Source organism: Phragmites australis, chromosome 19 (genome assembly GCF_958298935.1).
Source record: "Phragmites australis chromosome 19, lpPhrAust1.1, whole genome shotgun sequence".
Taxonomy (NCBI): Eukaryota; Viridiplantae; Streptophyta; class Magnoliopsida; order Poales; family Poaceae; genus Phragmites; species Phragmites australis.
The window spans coordinates 17284573-17310996 of NC_084939.1; the positions used below are offsets into that span (position 1 = coordinate 17284573).

Here is a 26424-nt window from a genome sequence, read left to right on the forward strand (position 1 = left end):
AATGACAGGATTTCTGCTCATTCATTTCATTGAAGGTAGAATAAAGTTCAATATAATACATTAGATGTCCCAGGTGGGCACATAGGAAAGAACCACCAACATACAGGATACTTCATTAGCAACACCTAGCTACTCAACTAAGACGAAAGGGATACATCAAAGATTAAATTTCACATATTATATTTTATGGTCCAAGTGAAAGAAAAGCCGAGCCCTAGGTTATATGTCACGTGTCACTTAAGCCTCTATTATCCTTGTCCAAAAGGCAGCAACTCCAACGTTGGCTTGAATAATGTGTGAGATGCCACTGGATCTCCCCTTCAATCTCAGATGATTATCTAGCTTGTATCCCTTTCAACTCAATGAGAAGGGACTCTCAACTGGAAACCTCCATCCTAGCATCACTGCGTCCTTATCGACACCGACACTTCTCGCGTTCGATGATTTGCAACTTTTCGCAGACTCAATTCAGCACGATTGCGAGATGATTTTTAAGCAAATCGGCAACTAGATGTATTAACTACGGATTAGACCAAGTCTCAATCCCCATTTTAAGCTGCTATTCACATAAATAAGTTCATCCTGATCATCTTGTATTCGCGTTATATAATGTTCATCCTGATCATGGATAGTTGTAAGTAATCAGATGGGTGGAACGTAATAAAATCCTCATCGGCGACGGAGATGGATTTTTTCAAAGAGATGCAATTTTTCAGCCGCAATCATGGATGTATTCAATATGCCAACGCGAAAATGTAGCTAAAAATGGCCCAACTCTTTCGTTTCACTTAATAGTGAGGTGAGAGGGGTGCGTGCGACAACGTTTAGCTGCTTCACAGGGCTCAACATATGCAGTCAACCTTATGAGTTATAAAAGCGCCTCGTGTCACAAAATCGTTTTTACCATCCTTTTCTGTCCAGTTAAAATTTTACTCCACAATAACTTAACATACAAAATAAGCAAATGGGTACAACCCAGAAAAGCAAAAAGTGAGATGTTTGAGTGAACAAAAAATGATTGGATTGGGCGCAGGCGCACACAAAAAGACCAATGGAAAGCAGCATTCGTAAGTCTGAACCCATAATGCGCATGAATCACATGACATCGACAAAAGTGAAAGAACGGATGCAGCACATGCCAACCCAGGCATCAGTAATATATACTGATACACCTAGAACACACCTCTTGTTAAACGCTATTCTACACCCATGAAAATAAAACCATAGGAAAGAATATAGGAACATAGAATACACGATTTACAGGGCTACTCTGCAGGACGCCTATACAGGTGGGGGAGACACAAATGAGGTGCAAAGAATTAGTCGGCTGGCCAGCCAGCCATTATCATAGGGTGGCCCTAGAACAACCTCTACTAATTACACAGCTACGGGAACCAGCCGCTGGCAAGAGGCGGTAGCAGCACTCTAGCACTTGAGCAACGAGACTAACACTATAGTAGCACCTTTCATTTCCGCCGATGTTGGGCCATCTTTGCATGAGCCTGCGCTATCCTATCGGCATACATTGGGAGGCGCCTGATCTCGTCGATCTCTTCGAGAAGCTTTTCTTCAGTGATGTTATCCGTGATGCTCCTCATCACCTGTAGGTAACGATAATAAATAATGAGAATACTGCATTAGTTCCACTTCCTCATCCCACATGTCCGGTTCTTGTTGAACTTATGAGCAAAATATGATGCTCAAGTAGCAGCAGAACAATTTTAACTCTGGTGCATGAGTTGAAAATTGTTAAAATGAACATATTAGATAATAAGCATGATCCTAACAAGATGATGAAAGCATAGAATACAACTTTGGTATTGTTTAACTTTTAAGGAGAGTTAGCCATGCATAGAATACGATGAAGAAAGGCAATGCACCTACTGTATTCTGGAACAGTGATTTTGCAGTAACAGCAAAACCATTTCTCAAATGGATACATATAACTTTTTCAGAAAGGATTGCGATCATTTCACATGCAGACATATGCTTAAAGAAATAAATTAACAAAGGCTGTAAGAGGATATGAGAACCAGCCTTTCGGTATGTGTTGATGTCATTTGGAGTCGATTTATCAGATCTAATACGCATGCAGACCCAGCACTGTTCTTCCTTATTCCAAGAACACTCAACAATCCTCCCAATGACAGAGGATGGGTCTATTTCATCTGCACAAGTTTCAGAACATTAGCAATAAACATGCAGATAGTACTGAAATTCCAGCACATAGAATGAAGAGAAATAGGGTATTTCATTCCAGTTTTCATTTTGATGCATGGTTCATTCTGTTAATGCACGAATTAATGAGATATTTATACTGTGTCTGGAATATAGGGAAGAGAGCGAGAAAGGAAAGCTAATGCAACCAACCACCATGCAAAGAAGGCAGAATAAGGAATATGGCACCCTACTAAAAATCACGATTCTCAAGATTGGCGTTAGTTACTGAGAATCCTACACATAGGCACGTTGCTAAATGATTAATACTACTAGAAATATTTAAAATTTGTAGAAAAGAATATTACTCCACCAACTTAAGAGAGACAAATAATGAAATAAGCTGTGAACATCATAAAAATTGAAGGGCATGCTTACCTGGAAATGCTATCCTAGCACCGTCCATGAGTTTCTTTTTTCCTCTCTCGTAAAGGAAAACCAGCTGACGATTATCATTCGTAAGCTGCAACAGTCAGATGTGACAAAACAAACCCCAACACCAAAAAATTATGTTCATTGCGACTAAACCATTTAAAACAATATAGTTAAAAACACAAATCACAGGAACCTCAAACAAAAAGTCGACTGAATTCATCTCAGGGTATTTCCACTTTAAAAGACCTTCATGAGTACGAGTTACATATGGATCATCCCAACCCTGCAAGAACATATGAAGAGCATATCAGCCTAATAAAAACAAAGTGTACTTCCAATATTGTCTGAAAAGAAGTGTTAACCACAAAACAAATAGTTAATAAAGGATGCTCAAGGTCACTGTTTGAAGTGAAGTTCCATATCTAGTACTGTTTCAAAGGTCCTTGCTTCTACACCTCCACAACAAAAAGTTCTAGCTATATATAAAACCAACAAATAGAAATATATTCCATGATTAAGTACAAAACATGAAAGAACTCCAGTTGAAACCACATTTAAGAAGAAAAAAACACAAACTTGAACATATGCATAACATGAGAGAACGTTTTGGTGTGAACAATAAAAAAATTGCACTTTAAGAAGAAAAAAAATGTAAAAGAAAGCTGCACAGATATATAAAGGGAAAGAGAACATCTTGGTGTGAACAGTAAAATATGGGAAACAAAGTATAGCTCAAACCACCACAACTGCTAAAAGTCTGCATTACTAGAGTCTTGGATCTATATATTCATCACCTCCTCTTTCATTCTTCCGACTAAATATAAGATGAATTCTGCTCTGTGAATCATCAAGTGAGCAGCAAAATGAAGTAAAGAGACTAAAAGGTTTTAGTTTGTTGTAAACACCACATATGTATACAACCAGCATTTATGTGATGCTGCAAACCCAAAAAACAAGTGATCTCGAACAGGAAACGACCATGGCCATAACTAAAAATGTTAAGTTGGGAAAGAAGCCAACAAGACAAGAAAGTCATACTAACAAATAAGCATCAAGTAAGTTTATCTATCACAGCACTGCATATTGACAATAACTAGCACAACTTAAAAAGAAAAGAAAAGACCATTATAAGGATGATTACTGCGATAAAATGAGCTATTCCCAAAACCAAAGCAATAAGTCAACAGTCCATATGCATCAAGAAGTCCCAGTAGCACATAAAAACTAGGTAGGCCAAAATCATTGTACAGTTGCTAGTTTTTGCAAGTGGTTGTATCCAAATAAGATATATCAGATTATTAGCATTGATCAGCACAGTTGATCCACGATAGTAATTTTCATTCTTGTTCAAAAGACTACATATTAACTCCGCCTATGTTGTCTCGACATAGCCGGTCCCAAGCCCGGGTAAAGGAGGAGGGTTGTGATAGGCTTGGCGAGCCAACGCAAAACTCAGCCACTCTTATGGAGATAAAACCCGAAAGAAAATCGTTGGGACGTAACCCTCCTAGCGACACGCCACATTGGAACCCGGATGTGGTGTTAAATGAGCAAGAGCCGGGCCGTCACCCCCTTGGTGGCGCGCCGTATCTTGATCTGGATACGGTGATAAGTGGGCAAGGATCGGGTCGTCGCATCCTTAGTGGCGCGCTGCATCGGCGCCCGGGTGTAGTGAAAAATGAGCAAGGGTCTTCGCATTTGACTCAACGAGTGCGAAGGGTAAGGAAGCTAGCCGAGCCAAGTAGGATCCGCTTAGGTAGCTGGAACGTAGGGTCCCTGACAGGTAAGCTACGGGAGTTAGTTGATACAGCGGTAAGGAGACGGGTTAATATCCTATGCGTCCAAGAAACCAAATGGAAAGGACAGAAGGCGAAGGAGGTGGAGGATACCGGCTTCAAGCTATGGTACACGGGGACAACTACAAATAAAAATAGAGTAGGCATCTTGATCGACAAGAGCCTCAAGTATGGAGTGGTAGACGTCAAGAGGCAAGAGGACCGGATTATCCTGGTCAAGCTGGTCGTTGGGGATTTAGTTCTCAATGTTATCAGCGCGTATGCCCCTCAAGTAGGCCACAATGAGAGCACCAAGAGGGAGTTCTGGGAAGGCCTGGAGGACATGGTTAGGAGTGTACCTATTGGCGAGAAGCTCTTCATAGGAGGAGACTTCTGATGGGATAAGTCCTTGAGCAGCACATGGTCTTTGTGGGGCTGCTGCATGGTCTTTGTGGGGCTGCCACATGGTGGTCTTGCTGCCCATATGCTTTAGGACAGCATCTAGGACACTAGGACAGCATCTAGGACAGCATCTTAGACTAGAGGACAGCATCTAGGACAGCATCTTAGACTAGCATCTTAGACTAGAGGACAGCATCTAGGACAGCATCTTAGACTAGCATCTTAGCATATGCTTGGCTGGCCATGGGCCTATAAATATGTATCCCCAACCCCTCAGGTTGGTATGGCATTTGTGTGAGAAATAAAGGAAAAATTGCCCCAACTCCTAGTGTCATCCTCTCTCAATGAGAGTAAGAATTCAGCTACTACCAACAGTAAGAATTCAGCGACTAACAAGTGGTATCAGAGCCTGTTTATCCTGTAGCCTGAGCATCTCCTGCTCATCTCCCCCCTCAGCCTCGCAGCAGCCCCAGCTAAGAGCAGCAGCAGCCCCAGTTGCTCCTGCTCACCCCTCTCCCTCTGCGCAGAGCAGCAGTAGCTCGTCTGAAGCAGCCCTCTCCCCACGCAGCAGCCCTCCCCCGGTAGCGCGTCATGTCCGCAGGGCAGTCTCAGCGCTCGGTCGCCTCGAGCACGCGGCGTGGCAAGAGGCCGAACTTGCCGCGGCAGAGGAACGCGAGCGAGCGGCGGCAGAGACCGCTGCAGCGGCGGCAAGGGCGTCGAGGCTGGCAGCGGCGGAGCTAGCAGCAGCCAGAGCGGAGGCAGAAGCAGCGGCGGCGGCGGTTGCAGCGCGTGCGGCGGCAGCGGAGGTCGAGGCTCTGCGCGGCAGCACCGGCAGCTCCATTTCTGCTGACGACAGCGCCGACGCGGACCTCGAGCTGCCGGAGGCAGAGGCAGCGCGAGAGCGGGCGACACAGTGGGCAGCGGCGCACGCCCACGAGCGGGGCGGCAGCCCAGACAGGCGCGGACGCGCCGGCGGCGCTCCTGGAGGAGGCGCGCTCGGCAACGGTGGCGGACGGGTCGATGGAGAGCGCGGCCTTTACAGGCGGCGTGGCTCTCTCTCCCCGGATCGGTACCGTGGTCACCACGGGTTCCAGGCTGTTGTCAGGGACGTCGGCCCCGGCGGTGGGTGGCCTACCCTCACTAAGACCAACTACGTCGAGTGGGCTGCGGTGATGAGGGTAAAGCTCCAGGTGCGGCATATGTGGGAGGCAGTCCGGTACGGCGACGTCGACTACGACCAGGATCGACGGGCGCTGGATGCCCTCATCGCAGCAGTCCCGTCCGAGATGCAGTTCTCGCTTACCAATAAACGGACTGCCAAGGAGGCTTGGGACGCCATCGCTGCGGCACGCATCGGCAGCGACCGCGCCCGCAAGTCCACACTGCAGGCACTTCTCAAGGAGTGGGAGAACTTGGCCTTCAAGCCAGGTGAGGACGTTGATGACTTTGCTCTCCGTCTCAACACTGTTGCAGAAGATGGTGCAGTTCGGCGATGACACCTACGGCGAGGAGAGAGCTGTCGAAAAGCTCTTCCGTTGCGTCCCCGAGAAGTACAAGCAGATGGCTCGCTCGATCGAATCTCTGCTGGATCTCTCCACGATGTCGATCGAGGAGGCGATAGGTCGCCTCAAGGTCGTCGACAGCGATGAGCCACAATCTCTCTCGGGGCCCATCACCACTGGCGGGAAGCTCCTTCTCACTCGGGAGCAGTGGGATGCCTGCCAGGGTGACCGGAGGAAGGGGGAGCCTTCTTCCACGACAGGCGGCCGCAAGCGTGGCAAGCCGCGCAAGGCGCGCAGAGACGCCCAGGCCGGGGGGCGAGGACGTGCCGAGGGTGATGCCCGCGGAGGCGCCCAGGGCGGCGCCGCCGGCAAGCACAAGCCGGCACGAGACGACACCTCCCGCAACTGCGGCCGGCTTGGCCATTGGGCCAAGGACTGTCGTCAGCCACGACGCGGCCAGGCCCACGTCGCACAGGCGGAGGAGGATGAGCCGGCTCTGTTCATGGCTCATGCGAGCATAGAGCTACCTCCAGCGGCACCGGCCGCAGCGGCTCTCCTCCACCTTGACGAGCCAAAAGCACACGCCCTCCTCGGCGACGGCTCCGGCAACGACAAGACTGACGGGTGGTGCCTCGACACCGGCGCCACCCATCACATGACCGGTCAACGGGAGTTCTTCACCGAGCTTGACTCTAGCGTCCGAGGCTCCGTCAAATTTGGGGATGCCTCCGGCGTGGAGATCAAGGGCGTCGGTTCCGTCATCTTCACCGCCGTGTCTGGTGAGCACAGGCTGCTCACCGGAGTCTACTACATTCCCGCGTTGAGGAACTCTATCATCAGCTTGGGACAGCTGGATGAGAACGGTTTGCGCGTGGTTGTTGAGGATGGAGTCATGAGGATTTGGGATCGCCGTCGTCGCCTTCTTGCCAAGGTAACCAGAGGCACAAATCGACTCTACGTCCTTAGCGTGCAGGTGGCACAACCCCTCTGTCTCGCCGCTCGTCGGGACGACGAGGCGTGGCAGTGGCACGAGCGCTTCGGGCACCTTCACTTCGAGGCCCTGAAGCGGCTCAGTGCCGCAGAGATGGTGCGAGGCCTGCCGTGCCTCGACCATGTGGAGCAGCTCTGCGACGTCTGCGTGTTGACGAAGCAGAGGCGACTCCCCTTTCCCCAGCGGGCGAGCTTCCGAGCCAAGGAGAGGCTCGAGCTTGTGCACGGGGACTTGTGCGGCCCGGTGACACCGGCCACACCAGGAGGACGACGCTACTTTCTGCTGCTCGTCGACGACCTCTCCCGCTACATGTGGGTGATTGTCCTCGGCAGCAAGGGAGAGGCTGCGGACGCCATCAGGCGCGCGCAGGCTGCTGCGGAGGCGGAGTGCGGCCGCAAGCTGCGCGTGCTGCGCACCGACAACGGCGGCGAATTCACGGCGGCTGAATTCGCGTCGTACTGCGCTGATAAGGGCATTCAGCGCCACTACTCCGCGCCGTACAGCCCGCAGCAGAACGGCGTCGTCGAGCGGCGCAACCAGACGGTTGTGGGGATGGCTCGGGCCCTCCTCAAGCAGAGGGGGATGCCGGCTGTCTTCTGGGGAGAGGCGGTGGTGACGGCCGTCTACATCCTCAACCGCTCGCCTACCAAGGCGTTCGACGGCAGGACGCCGTACGAGGCTTGGCATGGGCGCAAGCCGGCGGTCTCCCACTTGCGGGTCTTCGGCTGCCTCGCGTTCGCCAAGGAGCTTGGCCACATCAGCAAGCTCGACGACAGGAGCACTCCGGGAGTGTTCATCGGCTACGCGGAGGGCTCGAAGGCCTACCGCATCCTCGACCCGAAGACACAGCGTGTGCACACGGCGCGCGACGTTGTGTTCAACGAAGGGCGAGGATGGGCGTGGGACAAGGCGATGGACGACAGATCGGCTCCGACGTACGACGACTTCACTGTCGAGTACGTCCACTTCGAGGGAGCTGGGGGAGTAGGCAGCTCTTCTTCGACGAGCGTGTCTACCCCAGTCCCCGAGCCTCCACCGACCCCGGCGCCTGCTACTTCGACAGCACCACGTTCTCCAGCCAGGACCTCGGCTGCGATGAGTTCTTCGCCGGCTCCACCACAGCTGGCAACGCCACGCACTCCAGCACCGACAGGCACCTCTCCGGGCACGTCTACTCCAACACCAGCTCGTGTCGAGCACAGCCCGGTTGAGCTCGCTACTCCGCTCTCTCACGACGAGGAGCGCATCGACGCGTACCACGACGGCGAGCCGTTGCGGTACCGTACGATGGAGAACCTTCTCGACGACCAGCCGGTGCCGGGACTGGTGCCTCACGATCTGGAGGCGCAGTTGCACCTTGCGCGTGACGACGGCGAGCCTCGGTCGTTTGCAGAGGCCGAGAGACACGCGGCATGGCGCGCCGCGATGCAGTTGGAGATGGATGCGGTTGAGAAGAACCGCACATGGGAGCTTGCTGACCCCCCTCGTGGTCACCGAGCGATCACCCTTAAGTGGGTGTTCAAGCTGAAGAGGGATGAAGCCGGCGCCATCGTCAAGCACAAGGCTCGCTTGGTGGCACGAGGTTTCGTGCAGCAGGAGGGGGTCGACTTCGACGACGCCTTCGCTCCCGTGGCACGGATGGAGTCCGTGCGACTCCTCCTTGCGCTAGCTGCCCAGGAGGGCTGGCGTGTTCATCACATGGACGTCAAGTCGGCGTTCCTTAACGGCGACTTGAAGGAGGAGGTCTACGTGCACCAGCCGCCGGGATTTACGATCCCCGGCAAGGAGGGCAAGGTGCTCCGCCTGCGCAAGGCCCTCTATGGCTTGCGGCAGGCACCGAGGGCGTGGAATGCCAAGTTGGATTCCACGCTAAAAGGGATGGGCTTCGAGCAAAGCCCGCACGAGGCGGCCATTTACCGACGGGGCAGTGGAGGAACTGCTCTGCTGGTGGGTGTCTACGTCGACGACTTGGTGATCACCGGCACCAAGGATGCGGAGGTGGCGGCATTCAAGGAAGAGATGAAGGCCACCTTCCAGATGAGTGACCTGGGACCTCTCTCCTTCTACCTGGGGATCGAGGTGCACCAGGATGACTCCGGGATCACGCTTCGACAGACCGCCTACGCCAAGCGCGTCGTTGAGCTAGCTGGGCTCACCGACTGCAACCCAGCTCTCACTCCGATGGAGGAGAGGCTGAAGCTGAGCCGCGACAGCACGACGGAGGAGGTGGACGCTACGCAGTACCGGCGTCTTGTGGGGAGCCTTCGCTACCTCGCCCACACATGGCCGGACTTGGCATTCTCCGTCGGCTACGTTAGTCGGTTCATGCAGCGACCGACGACGGAGCACCAGCAGGCTGTGAAGAGGATCATCCGCTACGTTGCGGGGACTCTCGACCACGGCCTCTACTACCCTAGGTGCCCTGGGGCGGCACACTTCGTCGGGTACAGCGACAGCGACCACGCCAGCGACATCGACACCAGCAAGAGCACAAGCGGGATCCTCTTCTTCCTCGGCAAGTGCCTCGTTAGCTGGCAGTCGGTCAAGCAGCAGGTGGTGGCCCTGTCCAGCTGCGAGGCCGAGTACATAGCGGCCTCCACCGCTTCGACTCAGGCGCTCTGGCTCGCTCGACTGCTTGGTGATCTCCTCGGCAGAGACACTAGAGCGGTGGAGCTCAGGGTGGACAGCAAGTCCGCTCTAGCCCTGGCAAAGAACCCCGTTTTCCATGAACAGAGCAAGCACATCCGGGTGAGGTACCACTTCATCCGAGGCTGTTTGGAGGAAGGGAGCATCAAGGCGAGCTACATCAACACCAAGGATCAGCTTGCGGACCTGCTCACCAAGCCTCTTGGGAGGCTCAAGTTCCTTGAGCTCTGCTCCAGGACCGGGATGGTTCAATCTTCCCACAAGACGACGCACAAGACTTAGGGGGAGAATGATGGGATAAGTCCTTGAGCAGCACATGGTCTTTGTGGGGCTGCTGCATGGTCTTTGTGGGGCTGCCACATGGTGGTCTTGCTGCCCATATGCTTTAGGACAGCATCTAGGACACTAGGACAGCATCTAGGACAGCATCTTAGACTAGCATCTTAGCATATGCTTGGCTGGCCATGGGCCTATAAATATGTATCCCCAACCCCTCAGGTTGGTATGGCATTTGTGTGAGAAATAAAGGAAAAATTGCTCCAACTCCTAGTGTCATCCTCTCTCAATGAGAGTAAGAATTCAACTACTACCAAGAGTAAGAATTCAGCGACTAACAAACTCAATGGCCACGTGGGTACATCTAACACAGGTTTCGAGGGGGTGCATGGGGGCTTTGGTTATGGAAGCAGGAATCAAGAAGGAGAGGATGTCTTAAGCTTTGCTCTAGCCTACGACATGATCGTAGCTAACACCCTCTTTAAGAAAAGGGAATCACATCTAGTGACCTTTAGTAGTGGCCAACACTCTAGCCAGATCGATTTTGTCCTCTCGAGAAGAGAAGACAGGCGTGCTTGCCTAGATTGTAAGGTGATATCTGGAGAGTGTTGTCCCTCAACATAAGCTTTTGGTGGCTGACTTCCGCTTCCGGATACGTGTCCAGCGGGATAAGCGCGCTAAAGTCGCTAGAACGAAGTGGTGGAAGCTCAGGGGGGAAGCGGCTCAAGCTTTCAAGGAGAGGGTAATTAAGGAGGGCTCTTGGGAGGAAGGAGGTGATGCAAACAATATGTGGATAAAGATGGCGACTTGCATTCGGAAGGTGGCTTCCGAGGAGTTTGGGGTGACGAGGGGAAGTAGAAGCGAAGCGAAAGATACCTGGTGGTGGAACGAGGATGTCCAGAAGGCTATCAAGGAGAAGAAAGAATGTTTCAAACGCCTACACTTGGACATAAGTGTTGACAACGTAGAGAAGTACAAGGTGGCGAAGAAGACCGCAAAGCGAGCAGTGAGTGAAGCAAGAGGTCGGGCGTATGAGGACCTCTACCAGCGGTTAAACACGAAGGAAGGGGAAAGGGACATCTATAAGATGGCCAAGATCCGTGAGAGTAAGACGAGGGATGCCAACCAAGTCAAATGCATCAAGAATGGGACAGATCGACTTCTGGTGAAGGAAGATGAGATTAAGAATAGATGGCGAGAGTACTTCGACCAGCTGTTCAATGGAGGTGAGAGCTCTTCCATTGAGCTGGACGACTCCTTTGATGATGCCAACAGGCGTTTTGTACGAAGGATTCAGGAGTTTGAGGTCAAGGAGGCTTTAAAAAGGATGAAAGGAGGCAAGGCAATGGGCCCTGATGGTATCCCTATTGAGGTGTAGAGATGCATTGGAGATATAACAATTGTATGGCTAACTAAGCTTTTCAACCTCATTTTTTGGGCAAACAAGATGCCCGAAGAATGGAGGCGGAGTATATTAGTACCAATCTTCAAGAATAAGGGGGATATTCAAAGTTGTACTAATTACCGTGGGATTAAGCTGATGAGCCATACGATGAAGCTATGGGAGAGAGTCATTGAACACCGCTTACGAAGAATGACAAGCGTGACCAAAAATCAGTTTGGTTTCATGCCTGGGAGGTCGACCATGGAAGCTATCTTCTTGGTACGACAACTTATGGAGAGATACAGGGAGCAACAGAAGGACTTGCATATGGTGTTCATTGACTTAGAGAAGGCCTACGATAAGATACCGCGGAATGTTATGTGGTGGGCCTCGGAGAAGCACAAAGTCCCAACAAAGTATATTACCCTTATCAAGGATATGTACGATAATGTTGTGACAAGTGTTCGGACAAGCGATGGTGACACCAATGATTTTCCAATTAGAATAGGACTGCACCAAGGGTCAGCTTTGAGCCCTTATCTTTTTGCTTTGGTGGTGGATGAGGTCACAAGGGATATACAAGGTGATATCCCATGGTGTATGCTCTTTGCAGATGATGTGGTGCTAGTCGACGATAGTCGGACGGGGGTAAATGGAAAGTTGGAGCTATGGAGACAGACCTTGGAGTCGAAGGGTTTTAGGCTTAGTAGAACTAAAACTGAGTACATGAGGTGCGATTTTAGTACTACTAGGCACGAGGAGGATGAGGTTTGCCTTGACGGGCAGGTGATACCTCAGAAGGATACCTTTCGATATTTGGGGTCGATGCTGCAGAAGGATGGTGAAATCGATGAAGATGTGAGCCATCGAATCAAAGCCGGATGGATGAAGTGGCGCCAAGCTTCCGGCGTCCTCTGCGACAAGAGAGTACCACAAAAGCTAAAAGGCAGGTTCTATAGGACGACAATTAGACCTGCGATGTTGTATGGCGCAGAATGTTGGCCAACTAAAAGGCGACATGTCCAACGGTTGAGTATAGCGGAAATGCGCATGCTGAGATGGATGTGGCCACACAAGAAAGGATCGGGTTCGGAATGATGACATACGTGATAGAGTTGGTGTAGCACCAATTGAAGAGAAGCTTGTCCAACATCGTTTGAGATGGTTTGAGCATATACAACGCAGGCCCTCAGAAGCGCCTGTACATAGCGGAAGAATAAAGCGTGCGGATAATGTCAAGAGAGGTCGAGATAGACCAAACTTGACATGGGTGGAGTCTGTAAAGAGGGATCTGAAAGACTGGAATATCACCAAAGAACTAGCTATGGACAGGGGTGCGTGGAAGTTAGCTATCCACGTGCCAGAGCCATGACTAGACTTGCAAGATCTTATGGGTTTCATCTCTAGCCTACCTCAACTTGTTTGGGACTGAAAGGTTTTGTTGTTGTTGTTGTTGTTCAAAAGACTACATATTGCACCAGCTTTTACGGAAAAACTTGATATATGTATACATGCCACAGAAAGCAGACCACATATCTTCCCAACTTCATAGTAAACAAACAGAAGACAAACCTACCTGAAATATAAGGCCATCAGCGTCATGGCAAAGTGATGGAATAAACTCCTTAAGCACCTTTTTCACTGTGGAGAGCAACCAAAAATCCTTTCTCCTAACCTGGTAGTGTCACATAATAAAAAAATGGAAATTATGCTTCCGAAAACTCATGAGATGGAACAGAAAAATTAAGATGTTTTATATCCATATACCGAAAATAGTTCCATATCATATTTATACAATGGGTTGCTCTTAGCACCACTCTCAAACTGCTTTTTCTCATAATAACGTGGCCGTATTATTTCATCTTCCAGCATTCTCCACCTTTCAGAAAATGGCAACTGCATACATACATTTTCAAAGTTAAAGATAGTCCTAAGGCCAAATAATAATTTGTGTCTATAAGACCCAACTGTAGAATAAGAGCTCATATACGCAAGTTACAAAGGAAAATAATTTATGCATCAATTATAGTCCATGAAACATGTGGCAACAGGAACTTTGTAGTCCCTTCTGCTTATCATAAGGAGGAAAAAAAGCGACCAAGCAAAGGTGATTATGGTGGAGATCAAAGCAAAACATGGGTAATGGACATAGAGGGCAGCTTCCAGGAAATAATTCAAAAAGGGTGCTCACTATATCTCTTTGTTTATTACTACATGCACTGAACAGAAGGACACCAAAGTTCGAAAGATAAAAGAGCAAGACAGAAATAACACTTTAGATATCATTCCACACCATGTTACCTTGGTTTTGGACACTGAGTCAAGTGCCATCAGATCATATGCCAAGTACCTCCTCTTCAATCCTGAATCTGGTACCGTGTCTATAATCATTTCTCCATCAATCAAAGTCATGTCATGCAGACCCTTTAATGGCAAAGAAATAAGGTTAAAGTTTTGCAGAAAACAACATGCACTATGATTGTTTCTCCAGCACAAACGGAACCTTACTTCGAGGTTCTTATGGGGAAAGCGCATCTGAACTCTTCTAAAGCAAAAATTCCGATCAATCAAGAAACAGCCATCTCTCATTATAAGCATCATATATCGTGTTCCATCAGCTTTCCATGTAGCATAGTAGTATCGCTGTCTAAGTAGTTGCAGATTATCACTGAACACAGCAAAGAGAAATGCATTAGATCAAAAAGGATCTTGATTAAACATAGACTGGCTCAATAGCCCGGATGATTACATAAAAGAGCAATGGATTACAGGAACTCAGCACACGTGTGAGGGAGAGAATCCAAAAAAACTCTGCATCATGCATAATTTAAGCTCATTCCATGCATGCATCTGCCTACCCTAGGCTTTTATATATTAACTTTATAAAAATCTGCATTTTCTAATAGTGCCTGACATGAATTTCTATTCGTGGCAAGTTCTGTATATAACATAAACATCATTATAAAATGCACAAGGAAATAAGGAATATCAGAATGCACAAAGAAATAAGTAAGAGAAATTTTAGTTGCTGATTACTGTTACCTGTTAAGAGAAACCGGATGTGATCCTGGAAATTGTGTGTGACCTCTTACCTATAACCAAATAAAGGCTATAATAGCACCCTAAGTAAAAAGCACTACTTGTTTGAGAGCAACAGATGCATAAATTTCCAGAAATGATAAGTTTCAGAACAAGTATCAACTCAAAGTAATGCACAGAACAATAGATACAAAACACGGTGTATCTGCACATTGTAACAAGTTTAATAAACATTATATTAAAGACCAAATACTAAAATTTTCACTCAAAATGCCATAACTACATAACTGAGCCTTAACTTCACAAGATTCCAGACGGATGATGTTAAAGCGCATTGTTAATAGCATGCCTTGTAGTTTAGTAAAAAGCTAACATGTATGTTGCAGCATGTCGAACTGTCACATCATGTGAAATGAGCTAATTATTTCAGAAAAGGCCTGCATTGCATGGCATGCACACTGTAAACATTCATGGATTTGCTCAATGTTAACTGTAAGCTATGCATCCGGAAAAGAAAAGAAAGGCTCACAGTGAACATACTACAGAAGATGGAATCAGTAGTATTTCAACCAAAGATGGAATCGGTAGTGTTGGAACTCTATTCTACAAATGAGTAACACTTTATAAAATATTATCATTATGCAGAGCTGGAAATTAATATATATTGGATGGATCTAGAAACACTAATACTTACAGGGGGCATTTCAAGCAACCGGTAACATAGGACACGCAAAGCTTCTTGTTGGTCATATGGTACAGTATCCCCTAACACGTCGTCATTAGTGATGATTTTATCCTCTGACTCATTCTGCAAGATACATGGGGTGTCAAAATAGTAACAAGACACTAATGGAAGCAATGTTTCTAAGCAATGAAATCATATAATGATGCTACTATCAAGACCATAAGCAAAAATAGACATAATTACTTAATCTAAGGTAATGTAACAGAAAGCTATTTAATAGTGAGCTGGGTAAGTACAGAACAATTTCAAATTCTGTAGAAATTTTGGAGAAGAAAATACATACATGCGGCGGTGCAAGATCACCATTGTCATCGTCGTCGTCCTGCTTAGCTTCACCATTTAAATCGAGATCATCAGGTCTCTTCCATTCTGGTGTTGGTGGGCATGCTATCATCATATTCTCAGGGACCTCATGATAAAATGAATACAGCGCTTCAATGTAGTCCCTCTTGTATATGCCAGGCGGTCGCCTTTGAGCAAATATATTTATAGCCTAGAAAAAATGTGATCAAGAAAAACTGAAGAACTGAATCAAATCAAATAACATTCAGATAGTTTCCCTACCTGAGCAACACAAGAGACATGCGTGCGCATAAGGTAATGAATAATCATAAAACCTGTACGATTGTGACCATGGGTACAGTGAACCAGAATATATTTAGGATTCTTTGATTGCTTTTGTCGGTCAAGGAACATCATTGCCTGAAAGAACAGCAAAAAAAATGTTAACAAAGATGGCTTACGGGAAGCTCTTTCTTGAAACATGGTAGCTACTGACTTAAATATGTATCAATATGATCTACACGGCAAGAAAGGCTAACCATAGATATTGATGACAGTTGGAAGACCATCTATACCATTTACACACCAAGCATGTGTTTAGGAAAAAAGAAATGAACATGTAACTGATATGCAGCATCCAAGTCAATATGAATATGCAAAAGAGTGCAGCCCCCCTTGAAGTCAGTAACAAGATGAGCATAGAGCAGAACATGGAGAAATGGTTATGTGTTCGCATCACACACAACCTGGCAATTATCCACCAAGCCATAAACAATCAGACATCATTATAAGGTAGGTACAATAAATAACCAACTTGTCTTGGAGTATAAACTATGGTGCTGCAGAAGAAGGTGAAATATTTGGCGGTGGAAAAGGAAAGAAAATATTCTTAACAATTAAGCATCAGACCCCCATATTGGGCATATATTTACAACATCCTGAGTCAAATATACTGCTGTAACAAGGATCTGTATCCATATACTGGTGTTACCTCATAGACAAACACGTTCACAGATTCATTGTCAGGTACAGCATCTCTTCCCTTGCATGGAATCTAAAATGAAAACATGTTAATCCAAAAAAAGGGTCCTTGATCAGCAATGATGCATTTAAGTGGAGCGCGCTCACCTTGACATGCTTAGTACCTTGCTTCGTCCACTCTGCTGGTGAATAATACCGAGTAGTATTTGTCAAATCAATCACCAGACCTATCTGCAAAGAAAAAAGAAAAATTAATGCATAATGTTCTATCAGCAATATACCACTAACTAGGTATATATTCACACAAGAAATGGGGTAAAGAAAAAATTTAAAACTGTTATTAGAAAATATTCAAGTCTATAGGGAAGTCCATAAACGTCACCTATAAATCACATGCCATAAACTTCAGTGGTTTATCATCTGTTAGTCAGTGTGCATGTGGAATACACGTCACCACATAAATTAAGAATATAAAGGGGGTGTTTGAACCAAGGGGGTGATGGTAGAGAACTAACTTCAAACCTGAGCCCTTAGATTCCATTGATTGGGGTTAAATATAGACTGTGGGTAGGGTGAAAATGAACTATTAGATTCCATACAGTTTTGAATCAATTGGGACACAAAGTGGTGTGCACAAAGCAAAGAACTGGTTCTCTTTTTACACTAGTACAGATGATTCCACCCTCTTGCCTTCTTTTGTTATTTAGGGCATCAAAGGCAATAATGGCACTGGAAACGGTTGGAAGAATCTCAGAGCAAGCAAAGAGGAAGGAGGATGTGGTGCGAACTACTAGCATGAGAAGACAGAAGAGAAGATAAAAAACAATGGAAGGGTGTTGCACACTGTTCTAAAAAGGCACCACACTACGATGTCTTTGAGGCGCCTGACCACTGAGCACCATCCTCCTACCTAGCACATAATCACCACCCACCTATTACTTATTAGGCACTAGGTAGCTAGTCGTTCAGGCAATCAGGGCTTCAAGTTCTACTATTAGTAGTTTAGTACTATACAACTAAGTGTACCATACAAGGGCACAACTAAACAAATATATATGCCAGATTCTACTCATCTACCAGGCTCAAAAAAAACCTGGGCTGAAATTCCAAGCCCTGTTGGACTCAGATCCTACGAGAGGTGGGTTGATAGAACACACACACGAGCACACACTGGACACATGAAGTTTTCTCGCTGTCAACAGCTTCTGATGTTTATTCAAACACCCAAAAACCTATAGCTGCTAACAGTTTTTAACGGATTACATCGGATGAGGCACATTCGATGCTTCCATCCGACGAAGCACATTCGGTGCTTTTCTGGCTGCCAGCAGCTTCTGATGTTTATTCCAACATCCAAAAGCCTATAGCTGCTGACAGTCTCTAATCGGATGAAGCTCATCCTGAGCATCTATCCGGGAGCACACGGCACACCTTTTGGGGGGGGGGGGTGTCACCACATATTTATAGGCCAGCACCGACTTACTATAGATACAGGGTTGATACACTAACCAACGGACTGTTCATACAGTAACCGAGATACTTCTGCTACACTAACCGTGAACAGTAACACGCGAGGATTGTCCTAATGATACTCCCACAAAGCCTTGTGTAGCCGACCAGCCGTTCCTCCTCTACCAATCATGTGATGATCAGATCATCCACGTACACTCCAAAGAGCAGAGCTTGTTGCCATGGCCGCACCGGTACGTTGCAGGTTCGTGCACGCCCTGCTCGAAGCCGAGAGCCCTCAAAGTGCTGTCGAGCTTCACGTTCCATGCGCGCGGTGCTTGTCGCAGGCCGTAGAGCGCCTTCTGCAACCGCAGGACCTTGTGCTCTTCTCCGGCAACAACAAACCCCGGCAGCTGTGCAACATACACGTCGTCCTCCAATTCACCATTTGAGAAATGCTAATTCCACATCCATGTGATGGACTGGCCATTCTTCTTGGGCAACTAGGGCCAGCAACAGGCGCACAGACTCCCGACGGACTCAAGTGCGGATTTCACATCCATGTGCGAATACCTCGTCAAAGTCCACGCCCGACTACTACACATAGCCCTTGGCAACGAGGCAGGCTTTGTGCAAGATCACAACTTCGGCTTCGTCTTGAGTTTGAACACCAATTTGAGCCCAATTGGGTGGTGTCCACTCGACAACTCTACCAACGTCCATGTCCCATTCTCCTCAACGACGTTGACGCCATGCTCGACTATGTCCCACAGGCCTCGCGCCTGCAACGCAACATGACCTTCATCATGAGGGACCAATTAGCATAATTGGTCTACGTCAGTGTCAGGTATGCACCTGATCCGCCAATCTCCTTCACCACTCGTCGTACCACCAGGTCGCTGCCATCGCTGATGCCACTTCTGCTGGTGCCGCTATCACAGACCCTGAGACGTGGTGGCGTTTGCGATTGCGAACCATTGGATGTTCGTCCTTCGGCTAAGGTGGGCCCGTCAGCCGTCGGGAGATGGACTTGACTCACCATGAACTCCACATCAAAGTCGCTTGGCAGGGCCACTCTCCCAGCAGCATCCACCTCCCAGCTCCATCCGACGTCCTCGTCAAAGATCACATCTCACGACGCGCTTGGTGCTCAGGTCATAGGTACGCCTTCGCGCCACGTTTGTTGCCGATGAAGACACAAGGCGTGCTCCTGTCATCAAGCTTCCGCAAATGCGATTGTACCTCCTTGATGTATGCCAGACAGCCGAATGTGCGCAAGAAGTTCACCATTGGCTTCCGACCGTGCCACGCCTCGAACGACATCATGACATCCAAACTCTTAGTTGGTGTGCGATTGAGCATAAAGACGACATTCTCACCGCCTCTCCCCAAAATTCCACCAGCATGCCCCTCTGTTTTAGGAGCGCGCGTCGCCGCAATGATTGACTAATTGTGCCTCCACCATGCCGTTCTTCTATGGGTTGTACGATGCGGAGAAATGTCGCTGGACGCCGCGATCTGCGCAGTGACGTGAATTCAATGGACGTGAATTCGCCGCAATTGTTGGTACGAAGGATGTGAAGCTTCCGACCGCTCTCCAACTCCGCCTCCGCTTGGATTGCCTTGATCCGCAAGAAGCCGGCCTCAATCAGCACCTTGGAACCGCCCTCGTCCAGCTAGCCCACGCTGATGATGTTGTTCAGTCGTGGGACGAAGTAGACGCCGAAGAGCGCCTTGTGCTCTCTGTTCTTCCCGACAAACAGGATGGTGTCACAGTCGCGGATGTCGACCTTCGAGCCATCTCCGAAACGAATAGAGCCCACTACACCTCGACGTATTGTTCGCAACAGTAAATGACTTATTGTTCAAAACAGATAGAGCCCACCACACCTCGACGTATTGTTCACAACAGTAACCGACGTATTGTCCGCAATAGTAACCGATCGAGCTTCGCGAAGACATAGTGGCGACCCATCATATGGTTAGTGGCACTGGTGTCGAAGTACCAGCCCTTCAGGTGGTCGCCGTCGTCGCTGGCACCAAGGTGGACTGCGCACGCAGCTCGTCGAGGTGGTCGTGGCTTAGCGGGGGCTCACGCGCATCACTGAGAGCGCACACTTGCTGCATTAGGAGCGTAGGCTCGTCTTTTTCATCCTCGCCTTGGGCCAAAGCACCCGCAATTGCGGCACTTGTGGGAGAAATCGCGCACAACCTCCTTGCTATCGGAGCTACCGCCTCCCCCTTTCTTTCGTTGTGCTCGTGCACGGCGACAGGCATTTCCGCTGCTCAAGGACCCTTGGCCTTGCTTTCACTCCTTCATGCGAGCGAGCCATTGCTCCTCGATGAGGAGGAACTTTCCGTCAACAGCAGGGGATTCTTTCGGATCGAGACGATACTTCATCGCCTTTAGCCTCCAAGTCACTTCCTCTAGCGTGAGCGACGAGAGATCGAGAAGAGTCCATGGACAGAGCAATCTGCAAAAATATCTTGGGGACTACTCGTAGATATCTTTCTACCACCTTTTGTTCTTCCATCATTTCTCCGAGCGTGGCGAGGTTGGTGACGAGGCCGGAGAGACGATCCTCCACCGCCTTTAGCCTTCCAGTCAATTCCTTTAGCGTGAGCATCAAGAGATCTATAAGAGTCTCAATGGACAGAGCAATCTGCAAAAATCTCTTAGGGACTACTCACATGTATATTTCTACCATCTTCTGTTCTCCCATCATTTCTCCGAGCGTGACAAGGTTGGTGACGAGGCTAGATAGACGATCCTCCACCACCTTTAGCCTTCCAGTCACTTCCTCCAGCGTGAGCGAGGTTGGTGACGAGGCTGGAAGGACGATCCTCCACCGCCTTTAGCATTCGAATCACTTCCTCCAGTGTGAGCCAGGTTGGTGACAAGGCCAGAGGGACGATCCTCCACCGCCACGGAACAAAATTGCCTTGAATTCCTTCCACAACTGTTACGCCGAGGACTTGAGGATGCGATTGTCGCCGACGCGATCGACGTGATAGCGTCCCAAGCCTGCTTGGCGCTTATTTTGATAGCGAGCGTGCCGATCATCTCCTGGGGCATGGCCTGGAGGATGGCCTCTAGCGTCATGTGGTCTTCCTGGAAATCAGCAACGCCAAACTCCACTGCATCCCAGAGGCCACGAGCCTGCAGCATGATCTTCATGAGCAAACTCCAGTCGGCATAGTTGCTCCATGCGAGAATCGGGTACGATGCACCGCCAACCTCCTTGACCACACGTTGGACGACCACATCATCACCACCGATGTTTCGGCGTTGCAATCAACGTAGCAACGGCGAGAGGAGCGTCGGTGGTTGAAGCGCCACCTGAGACTCAGAGTCCCACCTACCCGTAGGAGCCGACATCGCAGGGATTGATCAACCCTGGCTCTATTCGAACATACCCAACTTGGGCAAATGACCAGGAACGTTCCTTCTTAGCACGTGTCCAGTACTGGCACATGCCATGCCGTGTGACCACTCAAGGCCTACACGCACCATGCACCCTATGCCCGCGCCCATGGCATGCACAAGCTCGTGTAACCGCGAGGGTCAGCTCTGATACCAATTGTTGGACTCCGATCCCACAAGGGGCGGGTTGATATAACACACGCGAGCACACACTGGACACATGAATTTTTCTCGCTACCAACCGTTTCTGATGTTTATTCAAACAACCAAAAATCTATAATTGCTAACAGCTTCTGATGAATTACATCGGATAAAGCACATTCGGTGCTTCCATTCAACGAAGCACATTCGGTGCTTTTCTTGCTGCCAATGGCTTCTGATGTTTATTTCAACATCCAAAAGTCTATAGCTCCTGACAACCTCTAACCGGATGAAGCTCATCCCGAGCTTCCATCCGGGAGCACACATCACACCTTACCAGGGGGGTTCACCATATATTTATAGGCCAGCACCGGCCTACTGTGGATACATTATATCAGGTGCTACAGTAACCGATTCATTGTTTATATAGTGGCCAAGGTACTTAAACTAGATACTACAGTAACACACAAGGATTATCCTAACAAGCCCAACTCACCATCCAGGCAAGTCGTCCGCACCTAAACTCCGACTAGTCGTGTTTAGCCGTCGACTAGCCGAACGCCGCTCCAATCGAGTCGCTGCACCTAGTCGGTGCCCACCGACCGACTGGGCGATTAGTCGGACTACTTAATAACATTGCACTAGGGTTACAAACAAGAAAAGAAATTCACTTCTAGGGTGTATGAGGTCAATGAACCAAATTGCAGCATAAATCAGAATTTGATCAAAAACAGCACTACCTTCACATATATTATTAGTACAACAAGAGGGGCTACAGTATGATCCACCAGAACAATCAAGCAATTAATACTTACTTCGCGACCAGCTTTTCTTTGTTTGTTAACTAGTTGCTTCGAGGAGTATCGCTTCCCAGGAGGCACTGACTCATTGAACGTTTCATCAAGAGGAACTTTAGATGGTATGATTTTATCTATTGGCTCTCCAAATGCAGGACATTCCAACCATCCTGAAATCACAGCAAGATAGTACATATAAAATCAACATAGAAAATGCAATAGTGCAACTAAAGAATAACAAAAGGTGGAACAGACATCATTAATTGTACTTCAAAATTGCCAGATACTTCATACCCTGAGGTGTCTCTTTAATGCGACTATGTCTTTTGATTTGAGGAGCATAATCATTTCTAATTTGTTGGGAATGTAGCCTCGACCCTTCATCCTGCTGCTCTCTCTTTAGTCTCCTGCGTCTCTCTTCACGCTCCTATCAAACAACCACAAGACTCACATAAAGATATGGATAGAAAATCAATTAAACCAAGCTTGCATGCTAGATATGAAAAAAGACTAAAAAATAATGTTTAAACAACCATAAGTCCCTTTTGGGTAGTAACTATTTTCAATAACAACAGCATGGCAAACAGATGCAAGAAGAAGAAGAATGCATGGCATGCCAGCATCTATGAAAAAGAAAGGTAGTCAAACAGGGAAAATATTGTTGAACATCAAAATCATTGGATCTAACAAAAAGTCCAGTGTATAATTAAGTATATGTCCAAATATGCCTCTGATGAAAACTACGGTGCACTAGGATTTGTGCGTACATATTCTGTATTATATTTGACAGCTTCATCTCTTTGCAGAGGTCATTTTCTTAAGCTAACAATGTCAACCAAGCAACTGTACACATGCATGCTGAATGACATGGTGTAAGGTTCCTCTTTCAATCGTAATTAATCAGAAATCATTAGTAAGATCCAAGAACAGATATGTCAAGAGTATGATATATGGGACGATCAGCAATACCAATAAAGATAAATGCGTACCCTTCGCATGGTTGCGACAGCAGACTCAGCATGTTCCTCCTGAGCATACTCAACCGGCTCTTCATAAGGCTGTTGCTCATCTTCTTCGGGCAACGGTGATGCATTCAAATCCATAGAGAAGGTCATTCAACGCCCACTACTTCATATATCCCGCAACGACCATTTGCACTTGCACCTAACAGCAAGAAAATATACTGAGACAGGTTGTATGTGGGCAAAGAAAGCATCTTGGGAGTTGGGACGTCCCAGACCGTTAGAAGCAAAAACGGCCGCACGCATTCAAACAATTAATGCAAAGACAGCGCATGTTGAGCAATCCCTAAACCAGAGTGGCACAAAACCCGTACCACACGAACGACCGCAGGGAACACCACACCGGCAAAGAAAGCATCTGGGGGCGTTCCAAGGTATTAGAGGCAAATAGAGCAAGAGGCATTCAAGCAATTAGTGGAAAGACAGCTGAGCAAACCCTAAGCCATAGCAGCAAGGAACCCGCACGAACCGCTACAGGGAACACCACACCGGCGAAGAAAGCATCTTGGAGGCGTCCCAAGCCATTATAAGCAAATAGAGCAACAGGCATTTCAAACAATTAGCGGAAAGAAATTGCACGCTGAGCAAACCCTAAGCCATAGCAGCGCGGAACCCGCGCGAGCAATTCCCCCGGCCGGGAACCACCTAGGGTTCGCGCGCCCGCGCCCAATTCCCCACGAGCGCGCGCTCACGGAGCCGCGCCAAACCAACCTGACAAGCCGCGGCGAACACAACCGCCCAAGAAGAAACAGAGCGGGCCGGATGGTACCCTACCTCGCGCGGCGTCGGAGGGCGCCGATAGCAGCTTTCCTGCCGGGCGGGGCGGCGGAACGGGCACGGAGTCCGCGCCGGCCGGCACGGCGGCAGGAGGCGACGGCGGGCGGCGGAGGGGACAGATGGAGCAGAGGACGGGGAGGGGTTGGGGGAGGGGAGGGATCTGCGGGTTAGGGTTTGGGAGCCACCATGCGACGGGGGCACAGGAGGACGAAACGAATCGAGTCGAGGGGGAACAGCAGCTGGCGGGGGGGGGGGGCTCGGGGTGGGCGGGGGTTTATGAGCGTCCCGCGTGAGCCAGGTGCACCACGTGCGCCCATGCGCCCGAACGGGCGCCCCCCACGTGGCGCGGATCCGGATACTCCAGCAGATCAAACCAGACGACATGGTGACGCCAGCTAGCAACCCGAGAACAGAGGAGGGGACCGAACAAGGGACGTGTCTGCCCGCTCGAGGAGAGTAGGCATCTGGGGCAGCAGCTTTTTTACAGGCGCCTTTCATTGCGTGGTCTTGGAGATTTTTAAGTGTGAAATAGGAGTTAAACTCTTGCTGGCTCTCTCTATCTTTAGAGTTTTGTCACCGGACTATCAATTCGTCCATAGCAAGGAGCAGCTGTTTGGTCTACGTATGTTTGGTTTGAGGTACAGTCAATCGCACGAGTAGCCCCTCTCGCTCATCCTTCCGATAGTCCTTTTTAGGTAAGCTCCACTCCACGCTCTTTCACTTTAAAGACTGATTTAAGTCATCTTCAACAGAAATTCTAAAAATTCATTCTTTATAATACTATTACAGTATCCTCTAACACTATTACAGCATCCTCTATTTTTTTCATCTCCAACAGCTATCATATTTCCTATCTTCTATTACTCTCCTCCTTTTCTCGAACCCACGTGCATACGCTAGCTACAGTGATACGGGAGCCGTATCCGACCACAAATTTACCGGCTCCCGTCCTCAACCCGCTTCACTGTAGCGTGAAAAAAGCAACTATACAGTAGCTGTTGGAGAGGGAAGCAAATGCTGGAATCGGCAAATCACGTTCTACAGGATTTTGCGGCAGTGGATACCGTCTCCGTTGGAGACGGCCTTAGAGGTAAAAACACTTTTTGTTGAAGTGCTATTAGTTGATTGTCCTAAGAATCTGCTGACTGAAGAAGCAAATTGTTTGATAATTCTGATTTTCATATGGATGATTATCTATTCTAAATATGAAAAGACTAGAATGCCCCTGAGAAGTATGACAACTTATTATTTGAATAAGGTACCGACTCTTATTTAGCCGTAGTCGATGGGAAGTTATCTTCCTTGACGTTCAAATAGATAGATCTGTTTTGGCTAATCTTCCCAATACGTGTCCTGATAAGTGTCCGGCTCATTCTGGGGCAAGGGCAATCGGCTTGTTAGGGTCTCGAGCCAAGCTTGAATTGAGCCTAGAGCTAATTGAGTTTGAGTTGCTTGCGAGCCTCGAGCTTTTTTGATAGCCCTATCTGTGAACCACATGTGTATATAGTCACGTGGTCTTGAGGTTAGGTGATTGGAATTTGGGTTGGATGGTGAGGTTAAAAAATGAACTTGACTAAAGTGAATGCACACAAGCTTTGTCTCGATAAAAAGCAGTTAGAGTTAGCTGAGCTTTTGACGAGCTATTCGAGCTCGAGCTCGATAAGCTCGCGAGCTTGTGGCTAGGCTTGAGTTTTGCTTGTTAGGGTCTCTAGCTAAGCTCAAATCGAGCCGATAGCGAGTTGAATTTGAGTAGCCCACGAGCCTCGAACTTTTTTGACAGTCCTAGTGATGACTCGAACATGTTGTCTTTTTAGAAGGAGAATATAACCATTGACCGCATGTTCAACAGCTCGGTATCCTATGAATCTAAAAGGCAGTATAAGACGGTGGCCCGAGAAGTGCTGCAGCCATCCCTAAGAGTCACCAGGCGGTCAAGTGGTCAAACGTTGAGATCTCCTTTGACCAAGATGACTGTTCGAAGAATATCATATGGCTATGCCGCTTCTCAATAATGGTCAAGCCCATCATCAACAACTGTAAGTTTACTTGAATATTAATCGACGGAGGAAGCTCCCTCAATATCCTCTTCACAACTGCACTCGATGTGATGCAGATCTTCTGATCTGCCATCAAGCCAGTTACTCATGCCTTTTGCAATATATTACTCAGATCTTCGTCCACACCTATTTGAAAGGACAA

General features: G+C 48.3%; 1 protein-coding gene across 1 annotated transcript; it reads right to left on the bottom strand.

Annotated features, from left to right (window-relative positions):
- Positions 1–1136: 1136 nt before the first annotated feature.
- LOC133900358 (uncharacterized) lies at positions 1137–24472 on the bottom strand. The gene is made up of 18 exons (XM_062341466.1): positions 24223–24472; positions 23416–23590; positions 22721–22853; positions 22445–22596; positions 16763–16846; positions 16626–16688; positions 15917–16054; positions 15636–15845; positions 15302–15415; positions 14611–14660; positions 14077–14236; positions 13870–13992; positions 13336–13464; positions 13145–13243; positions 2786–2875; positions 2596–2680; positions 2038–2168; positions 1137–1601 (listed from the first exon to the last, which is right to left on the bottom strand). The coding sequence occupies exons 2-18, from the start codon at positions 23539–23541 to the stop codon at positions 1467–1469; spliced, it is 2022 nt and encodes a 673-aa protein (XP_062197450.1). The 5' UTR covers positions 23542–23590; positions 24223–24472; the 3' UTR covers positions 1137–1466.
- Positions 24473–26424: the final 1952 nt, after the last annotated feature.